Source organism: Pectinophora gossypiella, chromosome 9 (genome assembly GCF_024362695.1).
Source record: "Pectinophora gossypiella chromosome 9, ilPecGoss1.1, whole genome shotgun sequence".
NCBI lineage: Eukaryota > Metazoa > Arthropoda > Insecta > Lepidoptera > Gelechiidae > Pectinophora > Pectinophora gossypiella.
Genome location: NC_065412.1, coordinates 15,359,975 through 15,376,505, shown reverse-complemented (window position 1 = coordinate 15,376,505; position 16,531 = coordinate 15,359,975). Strand labels below are relative to the sequence as shown.

The 16,531-nt window shown below is 38.6% G+C and overlaps 3 protein-coding genes, 1 long non-coding RNA gene and 1 pseudogene across 4 annotated transcripts; 4 read left to right on the top strand and 1 right to left on the bottom strand.

The window, feature by feature from the left end:
• Nucleotides 1-25: 25 nt before the first annotated feature.
• LOC126369842 (uncharacterized) lies at nucleotides 26-2,760 on the top strand. Its single transcript, XM_050014405.1, has 2 exons — nucleotides 26-1,733; nucleotides 2,702-2,760. Exons 1-2 carry the CDS (start codon nucleotides 26-28, stop codon nucleotides 2,758-2,760), a joined length of 1,767 nt encoding a protein of 588 aa, XP_049870362.1.
• Nucleotides 2,761-3,008: 248 nt separating this feature from the next.
• Nucleotides 3,009-4,778, top strand: LOC126369840 (uncharacterized). The gene has a single exon (XM_050014404.1). It carries the CDS (start codon nucleotides 3,009-3,011, stop codon nucleotides 4,776-4,778), a length of 1,770 nt encoding a protein of 589 aa, XP_049870361.1.
• A 257-nt stretch (nucleotides 4,779-5,035) lies between these two features.
• On the top strand, nucleotides 5,036-7,118 carry LOC126369839 (uncharacterized; annotated as a pseudogene).
• A 2,471-nt stretch (nucleotides 7,119-9,589) lies between these two features.
• On the bottom strand, nucleotides 9,590-12,944 carry LOC126369838 (dynein light chain Tctex-type protein 2B-like). The gene is made up of 4 exons (XM_050014403.1): nucleotides 12,855-12,944; nucleotides 12,106-12,195; nucleotides 10,703-10,849; nucleotides 9,590-9,826 (listed from the first exon to the last, which is right to left on the bottom strand). Exons 1-4 carry the CDS (start codon nucleotides 12,942-12,944, stop codon nucleotides 9,590-9,592), a joined length of 564 nt encoding a protein of 187 aa, XP_049870360.1.
• Nucleotides 12,945-14,463: 1,519 nt separating this feature from the next.
• Nucleotides 14,464-15,794, top strand: LOC126369758 (uncharacterized). Its single transcript, XR_007566771.1, has 3 exons — nucleotides 14,464-14,749; nucleotides 15,382-15,421; nucleotides 15,590-15,794. It is a non-coding gene; the product is annotated as an uncharacterized LOC126369758 (long non-coding RNA).
• Nucleotides 15,795-16,531: the final 737 nt, after the last annotated feature.

Here is a 16,531-nt window from a genome sequence, read left to right as displayed (position 1 = left end):
ATTCCATTTATCCATCGCGAAAGTCATGTCACTCACGGAGTTCAACTCCAGATTGTTTCTGTCGGAAGCTAATAATACCTCTGTCACCGAGAAATTAGCAGAAACCGCCGCTAGAATAGCAACAAACTACTTCGAATGGCGATACATAACTTTAGTGTTTTTTAATTCGACAATCTTGAATGTGGTCGGAGATTTCTGGCAACTGTATGACAAGAGTTTTATTATCAGCAAAGGGATGCATGAACCACACTATAATGCTGAAGTCACACGACAATACATTGTCTTTGGAAAGGACACATCAGACATCACTCGCATGCTGAACTGGATGCGAGGATACCAATTTGATAACACTGGCAAATATGTTGTGATTTGTCAGTCGGAAGAAAAATGTGACGAAACTGAAGCCGTATCCACTTTCTGGTACCATAAAATCACCAACGTCGTTCTCCTCAAACAATCAGATGGAATAGTGTCTGGTTATACATACTTCTACAGCGCAGACAATTGCGCTATGAGTGCACCCGTCAAAATTGAAGCTTTAGAAAAATGTCTGGATTTTAGTGAAGTCGATGACGCTTGCAACCTGTTTCCTGAGAAGTTTTACGATCTGTTCGGATGTTCTCTTATAGCGTCAACCTTCCAGCAGCCGCCGTACATGAATATGTTAGCCAAGGAAGGACCGAAAGGTGCTGATGGGGATTTGCTGTTTATTATAGCCCAGGCCATGAACGCTAGCTTGAAAATGATGACACCGCATCGTGGGGATGGATGGGGATCGTTGGACACGGACGGACGCTGGCTTGGATCTCTCGCTGACATCTACTACGATCTTGCCAATATATCTATGACGTCAGCAGCTTTAACCAAAAACAGATTCTCAGGTTTCCAATTGTCCTTCATCTACAGCTTTGTGACTATCGGCTGGATCACCAGCCCCACCCGCCTGGAACCTTCTTCGTTAAAACTGTTGCACCCATTTCACCCGACAACTCATATAACCGTAGGTATTAGTTACCTGATTGTTATCGTTTCAGCATTTGTAATCAAAAGCAAAATATTCAACAAACTGAATAGAATGTTGGGGATTACTTCCGGTAACAAAATGATATTACATTCATGGATGATATTCATGGGTTTACCAAGGGACAAGCTGCCGAAGAAACCTTTTCTTTTGCACATGGTTTTCCTCTGGATTCTGTACACGTTTATGATCAGAACAATGTATCAGGCCTCTCTGGTAGATTCTTTGAAGAGTGATAAATATGCGTCAAATGTGGAGACGGTAGAAGAATTGTTGAAAGCAAACTACAAAGTGGGAGGTGGTTTCGCCTTGCGGGACTATTACATCAACTATCCAGCTGTGTATAACAGTTTTATAGGCATGAACGCTAGCGAACTCAGGAAAACGACAATAAGAATATCACGAGGCGAAAACTTTGCGGTTGCAGTAAATTTGGGATCAGTGCAGTCTTTTATTAAGAACCATGGAGGAGCGTTGCATGTGCTTGGGCAGAGAATTGTCGTGAGTCCTACAGCGATATTTTTCAAGAAGTTCTCACCACTCGCCGGTTCTGTGAACCGGGTGTTGAGGCGGCTGGTAGAGGCTGGATTCCCTGATAAATTATACAGGATCTACGTACAAGCTCTAGAGAAAACTCCTAAACGTGTCGACAGTAGCAATGCACCGATGACTACGGACCATTACACTGGCTGTTACGCTTTGCTCATCAGCGGTTGGACAATTTCCATCCTATTGTTCTTATGCGAAATGTTGTGTGGAAAAAATAAATGTCAATCACGAACTTATTTCGCTTCGTAATTCTACCTGATACTGTAAAGCCTACCTTCTTATTGTGGAGCTTCGATAGATACTCATAGATGTTTAGATCATATTATCATTAGTTGTGTCATCAGTCAGTGTCATCTACGAGTATGTCCCGTCACATAGGCATATAGGTATAATAGTAAGTAGCTACTTACCTATTATACTTACATCTTAAAGTGACACCACAATGTATATATTAATTTACTATCCCAAAAGGTATCGGACATAGATGACCCTAGTCCTGAGATATCCTGAGTATGGGTAAGAAGGTACTATTATACAGGGTGGCCCAGAAGTTCAGGTTCAAAATGAAAAATTAGAAAGAGGGGCTCATTAGCTACCAGAAACACCCCCATGTATGTTCAGCAATTATTTACGGTTTAGGAGATATGACCCATTTTGTACCTTTTTCTAGATTTTCCACCTTACTTCAGAAATAATCATTTTGTCGCTATCCCTTTCTTAATAATTATTTTATTTTACTTCACAACTATGCCTAAGTATGTGTACCGCTCAATCAAATATAAATCAAAGTCAAATCAAAGATAAAAAAAAAGTTATCGGAAGTCAACATGGGGGTGTTTCTGGTAGCTAATGAGCCCCTCTTTCTAATTTTTCATTTTGAACCTGAACTTCTGGGCCACCCTGTATATTATGAGGTAGGTGTGTAGTATACGCCCACTCCTCACCAGCTGCGTTTAAGTGCCATGTAATAGGGGGCGAGCTTATTGGCATTGCCAAAACCACGTGATATTAATTAACTATGATCAAAACATGAATCCAAAATCCAAACGAATCCAGTGGTTTAGAATTCGAGCCAGGATCCGTACCCGTGGCATTACCATATAATAAGTCATATATGCGTTCTCCAAACAGGGTTATCACCGTTTATTTATGCAAATGATAATGTCAAGCATCCTATAAAAGCTTTATAATAATACAGCTTCGTCATATTTATGTTTATGACACGTTTTGAACACAGTTAAGATATCAAAGCCGATAAATCTAACAGTGAATCGACGCGCAGTAATTTGAATATTAAATACAATGGAACTGACTGATCGTTATATTTCCATTAGCACCAAAGCTGGAATTTATCGGTAATAAATAGGTACGTAAGCCATAAAGCTTATATTTCTCCACAGCTCGGACACAAGGACATAAATCTTTCATCGCGAAAGTCATGTCTCTTACCGAGTTGGATTCCCCCAGTTTATTTATTCCCAAAAGTAACATCACAATCACCGCGAACCTCGCCGAAACTGCCGCTAGGATAGCAATTAACAACTTCGAATGGCGATACTTGACTTTGGTGCTATTTAATTCGACGATTTTAAATGTCGTTGGAGATTTCTGGCAGCTGTATGACAAGAGCTTCATTATCACCAAAGGGTTGCGCAGGCCACGGTACCATCCTGAAGTCACACGACAGTATATTCTGTTTGGAAAGGACATAGCAGACATAACTAAAATGTTGGACTGGATACGAGGATACCAATTTGATAACACTGGCAAATACGTTGTAATTTGTCAGTCGGCCGAAAAATGCAACGAGACTGAAGCCGTAGCTAGTTTCTGGTACCATAAAATCACGAACGTCGTGTTTCTTAAACAATTTGATGGAATAGTGTCTGGTTATACATACTTCTACAGCGCAGATAACTGCGCTATGAGTGCACCCGTCAAAATTGAAGATTTGGAAACTTGTCTGAATTTAGGTGATGACGATGACGCTTGCGACCTATTTCCTGCTAAGTTCTATGATTTATTTGGTTGTCCTCTTATAGCGTCAACCTTTCAGCAGCGGCCATACATGTATCTATTAGAGAATGGAGGGGTAAAGGGTTCGGATGGAGACCTGCTGGTTATTATAGCCAAAGCTATGAACGCTACCTTGGAAGTGATGAAGCCATATTACGGGGATGGCTGGGGAACATTGAATGAGGACGGTCAGTGGCAAGGTTCCCTCGGCGACATATACTACGACCTCGCTAATATATCAATGACATCAGCAGCTATAACCTCCCAAAGATATACTGACTTCCAGCTTTCTTTCTCTTACAATTTTGCAAAAATTGGCTGGATCACTAGCCCCACGAAGTTAGAAGGCTCTTCGCTAAAACTAGTGCATCCATTTAAACCGGACACTCACGCAGCCGTTTGTGTTACTTACCTAATTGTCATAGTCACAGCATTTCTTATCAAGAGCGATATATTTCACGAACTCAATAAAACAATTGGAATTTCTCCAAGAAACAGCATGATATTTTACACCTGGGTGATATTCATGGGTTTACCCATGAGCAGGCTGCCAAAAAAGCCTTTTCTCTTGTACATGGTATTCTTGTGGATTTGGTACTCGTTTTTCATCAGAACGGTGTATCAAGCATCTTTGATGAATTCTTTGAAAAGCAAAAAATTTGCATCAAATTATGAAACTGTGGAAGAATTGATGAATGCGAACTACAAAATTGGTGGTGGCTTGGCGTTGCAAGACTACTTCAACGACTATCCGGCGGTGTACGACAATTTCATAGGTTTGACCACTAAGGAGGTCAATGATACCAAGATAAGGGTATCGCGAGGCGAGAATTTTGGATTGTCAGTTAATTTGGATGCGGCTGATTTCTTCATACAGACCTACGGGGGAGCGTTCCACGTACTTGACCAGAAAATTGTCGTGAGTCCTACAGTGATATTTTTCAAGAAGTTTTCACCTCTCGCTCGTTCTGTGAACCGGGTGTTGTGGCGGCTGGTAGAGGCTGGTATACCTGATAAATTATACAGGATCTACGTACAAGTTAACAAGAAAAGACCTAAACGTGTGAACAACCAGGAACCAATAACCATGAATCATTACACTGGATGTTACGCTTTACTCTTCTGTGGTTGGATACTGTCCTTTCTGACATTTCTTTTTGAAATATTGTTTAGTAAAAACAAACACCGATAGATGATTCACATTTCATTCCATTAAACAGTTTTAAAATAACATAAGCTTACGACGATATCCCAATTGGGGTAGTCAGAGGTACATTCATCGCAAGACGAACTAAGTATCCACACCTAACCGGGCTTTCTGTTAGACCAGCGTTAAGGACGTGATGCTAATTTTACTAATGTATCTATTATACGTAAAGAAATTATTTGTTAGTATTCCTGCCAATAACTCAACAATTTAGGTGGATACCATACTATCTTCTTTTTTATCACAATGTTGATTACCTACCACCCGCATAATAATAACACATATTGAAGTAAGATTTCAAGTTACGTTACCTATCATCATTATTTTAAAAAAGCAATCTGTGACTATAAAATTATAATTTAAAGTTCATTTTAAATGCAGTGATGATAATAGTGTAGTAAAGATTAGATTACTATCTCGGAACCATTACGGCAAATGCATCGTAGTGATCGTAGCTTAGAAAAGGTGATCGCAACGGAATTGGTATCATATTGAACCTGGAATCGGAAACACAAAATGGGGTTTAATGCGACAGAATTGTCACCAAGCGAAGATCTACCTTTTACAAAGCTAGGCCTCATGGCTGCTAAGATCGCTTATTATAATTTCGAATGGCGCTTCGACACGTTAGTCGTCTTCAACATTATACATTTGATTGCATTACAAGCGTTTCTAAGCGATTCATCTACTGCCATGATTCTAAAGAAAGGTAAGTTTATACCTGTTCAAGTTCATTTGACCACACCACGTACACAGGTGCCACAATTTGTGGTATTTGGCCACGAGTCAGCTGAATTATCAGATAAAATGGAATGGCTCATTGAATACAATTATGACAACACGGCAAGATATGTAATTGTTTGCGAATCGAAAAATTCTCAGCAATGCGAAGAACAATCGCTTTTCAAGACGCTGTCGACCCTTTACATCGCAAATTTTGTATACTTAAAGCTGAGAGATAATGAGCCAGAAGCTTACACCATGTACCCTATTAAACCGCATAACTGCTGGAACAGTGATCCGGTAAAGCTAGACATAGTGTACAATTGCTCAGACGAAGATTGTTACAAGTTCCTATTCCCGGAGAAATTCAGAAATCTTTACAAATGCGATTTTATCGTTTCAACCATTGAGCAGCCTCCCTACATGTACATAACAAATGGAACATCAGGGCTAGTACCCAGTGGAGGAGATGGAGACGTCCTCAGATTGGTCGCAGCGTTACTGAATGCGACACTGGTTATACGTACTCCACCGGATGGCGCCGACTGGGGACACTTCGTGGATAAAAACTGGACCGGTTCCTTAGGAGACGTCTTCAACGGCAGAGCTCACTGCTCCATGTGCTCAACCCCTTTAACGGTTGGTAAATATGGAAATTTCCAAATCTCATTCACGTACAATACCATGGACATGGTATGGGCCGCGCCAATGCCACCTCTCAAACCTTCATGGGAAAAGCTTCTATATCCGTTCCCAGTTTACTTACGAATTATCTTGCTATTTATGTTTATTGGCATCGTCCTCATGAACATTTTTACAAAAACAAAGATTTGGAAAAGTGTTATTGGATTTCTTCAAATCAAACCTCATGGTTTGAATATACTTCTTTATTCTTGGATAGTGTTTTTGGGCATGCCGGTAATAAAGCTGCCAAAGCGAACTGCCTTCCGTATACTGGTCTACAGCTGGATATACTACTGTAGTGTTATAAGATGCGTGTACCAAGGTACCTTGGTAAACTCCTTAAAATTGAGAGCCTATGAAGATTCATTAGATAATTTCTCGGTCGTTTTAGAGAAGCGATATCCATTTGGGGGCCTGGTAACACTGAAAGATTATTATACAGAAGATCCTACCATTTATAAAAACTGGACGCAAATAGACCACTATGAGGTTAGTCAGATGATAGACAAGATGTCGTCAGGCAGCACTGACTTTGTGATGGCCGTCAATAAGGAGACGTTGATAGCCAATCTGCTGAAGTACAACGGGTCGAGAAAGGTGCAGATAATTCCTCAGAAGATCGTGAACAGTCCTACGGTGATATATTTTAAGAGGAACTCTCATTTCACTGGTCCTGTAAACAAGTGTCTGACGGTAGCTACTGAAGGCGGGTTCAGTGAACGCCTATATGCCCAATATGTGGCCTATATTAGGAATCTGTTTCGTCAAGCGGCGAATAGAGGTGTAGAACCATTGAAGCTTGTGCATTTCACTGGCTGCATTGTTGTGCTTGTTCTAGGCTGGGCCTTGTCCACGTTGTTCTTCGTTGTTGAAGTCGCTTGTAAAAAATAAGAAAAATTCCTGATCTTTTTCTATTAAATTCTCGCAAGGTACGAGTTATATTTCGAGTTATGTTTCTTATAGCATAATTCTATTAAATTCTCGCATGGTACGAGTTATGTTTCGACATGTTTCTTATAGCATAAAATGGAAATATATTTTTGGTCAGTGTGTTTGCATCACGATATGACTAGACTATATGTTAACGTTATTTGGAAATTTTCTTTTCGAATAAATATGTAACTTGTCCGCGTACCACGAGTTTTATTTACTTAATGGAAACTTCATACCTTTGCTACACTGAGTAACACATGTTTAGTTATTAATTGGTTATAGCAATCGGCAATCGATGTTATGTAACTTTACTACTATTCATTTTCCAGACACAACGATTTGGCACTTTCATTTTGACCTGTTGTCAGGTAGTGGTTTCTATTGCAACCGCTCTGAATTCAGAGGGGAAGAATTACTTCCGTGATAAGTAGTAACCAACACTTCAGAACCTCGATACCCGCCGGCGTGGTCGACGATTTCCCTCATTCAGCGCTTATCGCTATTGACCCACTAGTGTCGATTAATTCTTTAAAATATTTTGCCTCTCAGACGACGCCCTGAGCCGAGGTTCGCGCCCAACTAGACACCCTCAGGCCTGTTGTCTCAAAAGTTTGTACCGAATGAGAGCCCTCAGCGCTACCCGTTTGCCCGGCCAAGTAGTTAATGCCATCTGCGCCAAATCTACAATAAGTCACGTCACGTCAAAAGTTATAAGTAGAATTAGGTAGAGACGAGGTACATTAGATGAGTTATTATTTTATGCTGATTTGTAATTCAGAATCCTGAGCTGAATCATCCCCCTCAGTATTCGGTATTATATTTAAATAAAAAAAAAAACGTTAGTTTTTGACGTGCACCAAATTCTTATGCGTTTTTCCAAACAGTATGAGGTCTTGGGGTTATAAATTGTGTTTTATAGGGATATTGTGAAGGCGAATGGAGGTTGCATATCTAGTTGGCACACTTGTTTCGTTCGGCTTAACGGCCAACCAGCCAACATTATTTTTTATACTACATTTCTCCGCCAAATCGCTCTGGCACTCGAACTGTACTATTCTATTTTTTGTTGATTTGTTCTTGAGTCGGATATTTAAAATGGGTTCAATGCAAGAAGCGTTCTTAAAAAAAATACATACTTACCTATCATATAATAGCCTATCCACCTTATAAATAAAAAATAAACCAGGGATGAACGTGGGTTTAAGTATTTTACAGCCAAGCAAAGTTCAGTCGAATTGTATGATAATTGAATTCAATTACTGAATTGTTATTAATTATTTGATTGAGTGGTATGCTTATACCACCTTACAAATAAAAAATAAACCAGACGTATATGTATACGTCCCACTGCTATCCAAAGGCCTCCCTGCAATCAACTAGGGGTGTATGGAGCATACTCACCACGTTACTCTAAGTTGATGTATGAATTAAGACAAGACTAAGAAGAATGAAACAGGTAAGAATTGACCTAAAATATAAAGTATATTAAATTAACTACAAAATTATAACACAAATCACTATAGTAATCTAAAAAATAAACATATCTAAATAATTCTAGATTGAACTATCGAACTTGGAATGAAAATTGACGATTTAGAATTATATTTAACGAATTATTACAAAATAAACTATGATTATAAAATTAAATTAAATATGAAACGTAAAATTATTTAACAAACATCGGATTATGCAAACTGGAACTCGTTTTCTCTTTCAAGTATGAGTTGCATACGTGTGACACAAATAGCAATTGACGCACTTTAAGTGTACCTAACACCAGTTTATCATCAGGGAGACATTCTACCTTACTTTTTGTTTTCACGACACCTATTTAAATCTTGGTTAAATTCTATCGCCAGTGAAAAAAAAAAACAAAATGGCGGAAAAACAAGATGGCCGCCATACGAAGAGGTAGGTGGGACAGTTTCGAACACACAGGACACGCGAGCTGCTTTAGCAGCGAGCGAACCACGCAAAATCTAGTCTATAAAATAAAAGCGAAAGGTCACTCACTGACTGACTCATCACGGGTCTCAATTTTTGTATGGGGGTCTTTTAGGACGTAGGTCCTAACTAAGACGGGAATTTAGCCAATTAGGAAATTTTCAGCCAATCACAGGACAGGACTCAAATCTGTCAGGACGGAAACTTGAGTTTAACTCTGTAACTCCCCGAGACCACGACCGTGATGCATCGGGCCAGATGGATTAAATGGACGAATCTTCTCCCTCAGTATTTGGTACGGTGTCAATTACATTCTGTATAATGTGATCTTTTATACAAGGCTGCCGCGGCATCTCTGGTAATAGGATCTCTGTGGATCCAACCAACGGTGTACTTTTATAACTTATCAGATACGAAAAGGACCGGAATGCTGATGCTTTTAGGAGAGGTGGATGGCGTAGAAAAGTACCACGTGCCCCTGATGTTTCCAACTCTCGGGATGTTTGACACTTCTAGTCAAGGTAGACGGCAAATACAGTGGCCTGACAAAAGCACGTCGTTTCTTCCCTATGGGTGTCGACGTAGCGGTCTCTCTCCGTATCCCAAATGAAACCAATAGCGTTGTTGTAGCTTTGAGAACGCTTCTGTCCTATAGTTACTACTGTGATAATCCTGTAGCGCGTGTAGGACATTGCTTTGATTGCATGCATCAGTTCCGCTGATATGTTCAGTGCCAGTGGTGGTGACATCTGCGAACAAAATTAATGATTCAGGTACAGTTATGAGTAATATCAGGTGATGTAACCACTTTAGGACTCTATCGCACTAACATAATTGACATTTAGTGAGACTTACAGTGCAATTCATCAAACAAATTCATGTGACGGCACCAAAATTTATGCATATTGATGCTCGTGACCATACTATCTACACAGGGTGTTAATGGCATCGTAATGATTACTGACGGGGATGATCCAGACCATGATTCGGAGTTGCTAACAAGAATTTCCAGTCGGAAAAATTCATCAAAATTTTTGTGTTTTAATTATTTTCAGTTCCATATTTTTGCGACGGAAAATTGCACTGGATATCAACTTATAATTGAGATCTGATTCATCCTTCAAAGTTTTCGTTACGATGCTTACCTGCCTGCTTCTATTTACAGGACTCTAATCATCATCATTACTCTTTAATCTTGTTTAGCAGTCGCTTCAAAAATCTGGACTTATAAAATATTCAGGTAAGGTAAGCGAACCCTGTGAAAACAGGATAACGCTGAGGAGATGGAAGTATTTATACTTTTATAAAAAAAAATAGGAAATCCGTGATAGTCCTGTTCGGAGAAAGCGTGGCTTAAATCGTAGAGTCACGGGTTCGAATCCTGACTTGTGCTCTAAACCACTGAAATCGACTTTTGGATCATATCGTATCACGTGGTCAGGATTTGTGCCCAGTTAATGTCATGTAATGTCTGACCCTGATCCTCTCTTGAGTAAAGGTCGAGATAAGGTTGAGCCGCCGTCTAAGAATATCAATTTCGAGCTAAGTTAGATCGTCTCCACTGAGGAATCCAGGAAGGTTGGAGTTAACATCTCCAGAATACCGGTTTATGCTAGAAGACTTACACGAGCATCGTATTTGTGTCCCGTAAAAAGGCTGTCAATTACTTTGTTCACTTCTTTGGTGACTTCATAGACGTTAAACGGCGTCCTGGGTTCGAGCTGGTAGGTGGGCAGGTACGTCAGTGGTGGTCGCTTGAAATCCACTCCGATCTACGGTTCATAAAAAGAGCCACAAGTAGGTAAATGAAGACAACTTGCAGCTTTTTTGATGTAACTTATTGTACATTTGCCGCATATGGCATTAACTACTTGACTGGAACAACATGCAGCCAAGCTTGGGATTAAGGTAGTAACGCCGACAGTCTCTTTAAAATCCAAACTCCATTGTTTTACTATTGTGTCTGGAAACCTCGGCTTTGCAAGGTTAAAGAAGAAAAATCCTTAGATTGGTAGGTATGCTGCACCGTATGATAAATGGATATGTGGATGGATAATATAATAAATGCGGAAGTAACTGTCTGCCTATTACGATTTCCCGCTTCTTCTTCTTTGCGAGTCGATGTCGCCATCGTGATGAAAGGATCGGCCAGTCTGCGTTACCGACTAAACCGTCCGCAGACTGTTACCAGGGTGCGCCGGGCGCGAGAAAACTTCAATGCGCCGCTCGGGGAGGCTCCTTTCATGCACCCCCGATTTCCCGCAACAACTAGTAAACCATACATACATAAACTCACGCCTATTTCCCACCGGGGTAAGCAGAGACTATAGAATTCCATTTGCTTCGATCCTGACACACTTCTCTTGCTTCCTCCACATTCATCAATCGCTTCATACACCGGTTCAGAGTAGATCGTATTAAACCAATTTTGATGAAATTGAATACACAGACAGATTAGACCTTGGGAAGGAACATAAGATAGTTTTTATGTTATTTAGTGGAATAAACATGTCGCGGGGGAAATCTATTTAAACATACTTTATTAGCTTTCCGCGGAAATATAGCTAACACATACTAGCTTTCCGTCCGCAACTCCGCCCGTGTGCGTGGACTTTACCTATCGCGCGCGACACGTTCTTTCCCATCCCATTTCATCCCCTTAAGGGATGCTTTCGGAGATAAAAACTATCCTGTTCTTTTCTGGAACTCAAACTATCGACATACCGAATCTCAGCGGTTTATGCGTGAATAAGTAACAGACAGACAGTCGCAGAGTTACTTTCGCATTTATAATATTAATGTGGATAGTATGGATTGCAATATAACTACGAAAACATTTAAATAAAGCAACCAAACAAGCAAACTTTAGTCTAACAGAAAACTCGGTGTGGTGTGGGTTATCATTTAAATTCATCATGCGATGGATGTACTTCTGGCTACCCCATTTGGGATATACTCGTGATCATATTTGTCTGTGTGTCAATCAACCAATACAATGACAGAAACTTTGTTTCGAGTTTGAGATTACCTGAGAAGTTCTATCCACAGGTTTGATTCCTGGTACAGAACTAAAGCCAAATGACTTCCTTCTGACTGCAACTCGACTGAGCGATTTGATCTGAAACAGATAAATATAATTTTGTATCCAAGGCAGAACCATTAATCATTATTGCCTAGAAGTAACGGCAAGAGACCAGACCAGAGTCGGTTCAGAAAACTTCGTTGGTCAAATTGACTAGTAGGTAAGGTCACGAACATTAATATGTACATACTTTGGTACCGTGTCAAATTAACTTTCTTGGTAAATTCAGCTGTAGGTAAATTTCACTAAATGTCAAATATATTATGATAGTGCGACAGGGTTTTCAAGTGGGTACAGAATAAATGACAATAAAGCAAGCATTTTTCATGTTCCTTGACTGTGGACTTGTATAATTTTCTTCTTAACTTTTTTAATACTTCTTCTTCAAAGGTTACAAGGTTTATGATGACTAGAAGACAGAAAACCTTGGCAATAATCGCCTGGAAACCAATACAGGCAGCGAAAGTGCGAATCATGTGCCCGCACGCCATTCACAACACGCTACGCAATGTGTGTAGGTACCTACACACATTCGTGGTCATTAGTATTCGCGGTCAGACATGTGCTACGAGGATGTGCCACGAGCATGTGCTAGCGTACGGCGTGCGGGGAACATGCCTAGCAATATGTGTACCTTTACCTCTAAGCAGGCGTGGAATGTACCTACTTATTTGTATTTAAATGGATATTCAAACCTGCCCGGTGAGTGACCTTCTGCCCATAGATTGGATGGTACCCACGGATAATCGAACGTCTTTTGTGGACATACCCGCGTCCGGTTCCATTTTTAATTGTTTTAAAAAAATACAACTAATCTAAAATAAATAAAGCCGTAAATGCTCAAAATTAATACTATGTAAGCAAGGTGTCAGTAAAACGTCTAATTGTCAATCTGTCAGTGACAGAATGGATTTTTCATAAAGATATATTTTTGTTGTCTAAAGTAGGTACCTAGTTACCTATACAGCAGCGCTCAGACTTGCATAGCGGTTGTAAGCAAAAATATTGTAAAGTGGGAGTGGTATACGTAGGTCTACCAGAATCTGATGGCATAAAAAAAGTAAAAAATATATTGATTTTCCTATGGTATGTTCTAATAAGTATATTGTCCGTCAATAGGTAAAAAATAAAAAGTATCAAGACGTTTTCATCCAATTACCCGAGTGTTGCTTACTATACAAATTTTATTTCCCCATTTTCCATGAGATTCTGGTACTTACACCTATACCACTCATGTTTGCAGAATACATAATCGTCGTACGAATTAAAAACTAATGTACAAACTATTTGGAGTTTTGGACCTTTGTTTTTTTATTTTAGTTTTATTTCATTTTATTTTTGTTCTGTTTGATAAGTCTATTTTTAACAAGTACTAACTGTTTTGTTCATGGTTTTGAATTTGGATTTTACAAATCGTTATTAACGCTGTTTGTGTCCGAATTTGAAATAAATAAATAAACTTAGAAAGACCTGAGGTCAAATGAAACAAATAGGTATGTACTTGGTAGGTACTTATACATAAGTTCTAAATGGGTAGTCAGAGAGAGTACATCTATCGCAAGTTAAACTAAGTACCCACACCTCACCGAGATTTCTGTTAGTCCAACGTGCTGGTGAGCCGTATCGCCGTCTATATGGTCGAGCCAAGTTGTACCTACTTATTCTTAGTAATATTGCGACATGAAAGCTTTTGCACAAAGACGATTAACTTAAAGTTTTATCTTATTTCCGGAGACAATGGAATAGACGAACCCTACTTCAGTGGCACTCCAAACTTCTTCATTGTTATTTACTTCACTATAACTTGTTTCACAACTAATGGGAAGATGTATTTCGCGATTAGTAAACCTTTGGCCGATCTATACAATATCCCTTGGAAAATTCTTTAAATCTATTGAAATGAAAGTTTTTTTTTGTAATCAGAAAGAATACAATAATGAAGACACATGAACTAGGGTACGTGCTTTTTACGTGCTTCATTCATCATCAATTTAAGAGCCACGCTCTTGTCGGTGCAGCATTTTCCATGCTACTTTTTAGGGAAAAATAGGGCAGTGGTTTCCCTCTTGCCTTCCGCCCCGCAGTACTCTGTCTGACGCGAGTGGGATGGCGCCCAGAGTAGTCTATTCTCAGAACAATAACTAAAGCATAGAAGGAAGGCTAAAATAAGAATTCAGAAACTATAAACCGGCTCTCTTCTAGCTTACGACACAAACTATGAGTGAGAAAAGGACAAATGATTCGCTCTTTGCTTCATTTTTTCCGAGGTTGTCACAACATGAAATGTCATTTGGACCTATTGGACTCATTTTAACTCGGCCAAATACATAGTAACATACATAAGAAGATTTTACTTATATTTACCGAACTATTTGACACGGTCGCGTCAACTGTGTTTACGAGTGTCTTGTGTTCAGATTGTTTTAAGTGATAATTTAACAATATTTTTCCAAATAAATGGAAAGAAACTTTTATTTATATCAAATAATTGAGTGTCTCGACTGTGTGACATTATGTCTTGTGTGGTATGGGGCTGCAGCTCACATTCAGGAAGAAAAGAAAATAGCCAACAACTTCTGTCGTTTCATCGGTAAGTTTTTTGTAATTTTCTAGTGAAATGTGAACTGCTGAACAATTTTAGGAAAGTAATATGTTTTGCTGAATAGATTTGTAGCATAAAATATTTGAGATATCCATTATATTATACGTTTCATCGATGAATACGGAATTGATTTGAGGTTATGTTGATTGTCCATAGTGATGTACTAAAATTATCGATACTTTTAATTTTTAGATTTCCTGTAGACGATAACAAAGAGAAAGAATGGATAATTCGCATTAATAGACGAAATTGGATTCCAAATAAGTACAGCCGTATTTGCTCGAAACATTTTACTGCGGATTCATTTATGTGTGTTCCTAATTCAAAGTGGAGGCGTCTTCGAGACGATGCTATTCCTACATTGAACATTATAGATCAGACAGATGAAATGGTGTTTAAATTTAAATTTCAGCCTAGCCTGCATCATCTCACTGCTGGATAGATAGATAAGATATTTGTATCATGTTATCACAACACGTTTATACTATCTATCATTCAACTACATATTATTATGTACTTAATAAACTTAGTATATACTAAGTCTGTAGTTGTTTTATGTCTAAACAATTATGAGTTGTACACGTTTTATATAAGTAAATTATTATTATCTTTGATTTCAGATATTAAATCCAAAAGTGTCGACTGGATTTACATGAAAAGGTATATCAAATAATTTTCTTTTTTTATATTTTTAACATGATATACATACATAGAGTGTATAATTCAACCAGCTGCACAATGCACTTAAATCAGATATATTTTACTTTTATTTTTATAGATTATTTTGTACATATACTATTTTAACATTATTATTAAACTTTATTTCAGTCAGTTCAAGAAGACGAGATGAAAAATTTAAAAGAAAAGCTGAACAAGTCCCGCCTCAAGATCAAACGACTTAATGAAAAAAAAAAAAAACAATGTGACAGGGTGTCACAAAGACAGTTTCTAAGCAAATTGACACTGTTTAGAAATTAATAAATTTGTATTTATTGTAAATATAATGTACATAATTAATAACGTGTGAAATAAATACTTGCTAATGAAAATGAACAGATTTACGATCTAATTTATATTTCATTTTACCTCCTGTTCTTATTTACTCCTACTCCAACACTCCAGGTTGATACGAACTGCGCCCAATAAAGAATGTAATGAATGTTATAGATTTGTGTAAGCGACTTAGATAAATCTTGACTAAACCTTCCTTTACAAATACAAATATACTTTATTGCACACAACATACAATACTTACAAGTTTTACACGAAAGATACAGTACACCACCTACCTACCTTTTACTTTCCCTTTCTGTTCTCTTATGAATACTTGTATGCCGTATTTTTTTAAGTATAATGCTATATCTAGTAGGTACGAGTATGGTAATCCTAGTATTGAAACAGCTTGTAGCCCTAGTAAAGACCGCCATTTTATGTTTACAGAGTGGCACGTTTTTTCTGTAGGTATTTCCAGTCCATACTCTTTTCTATGTCTATGGCGTGACCCCATCGGGCCTCTTACCGTCTGTGCGGCTTAGACCCGGCGGCGGCGGTTCCAATTTGCACGGCACGTCGATCGACACCAGTGCACGGCGGATGACATCATAAATAAATTCGAATATTACAAAATACTTACCGATGAAACGATAACAGTTGGCTATTTTCTTTCCTTCCTGAATGTGAGCTGCAGCTCCAAACTAATATAAACCAGACAATATAATCCAAAAATGGTTAGATACTTACCTATCAGAGACAGAGTCTCCTTTCATCAAG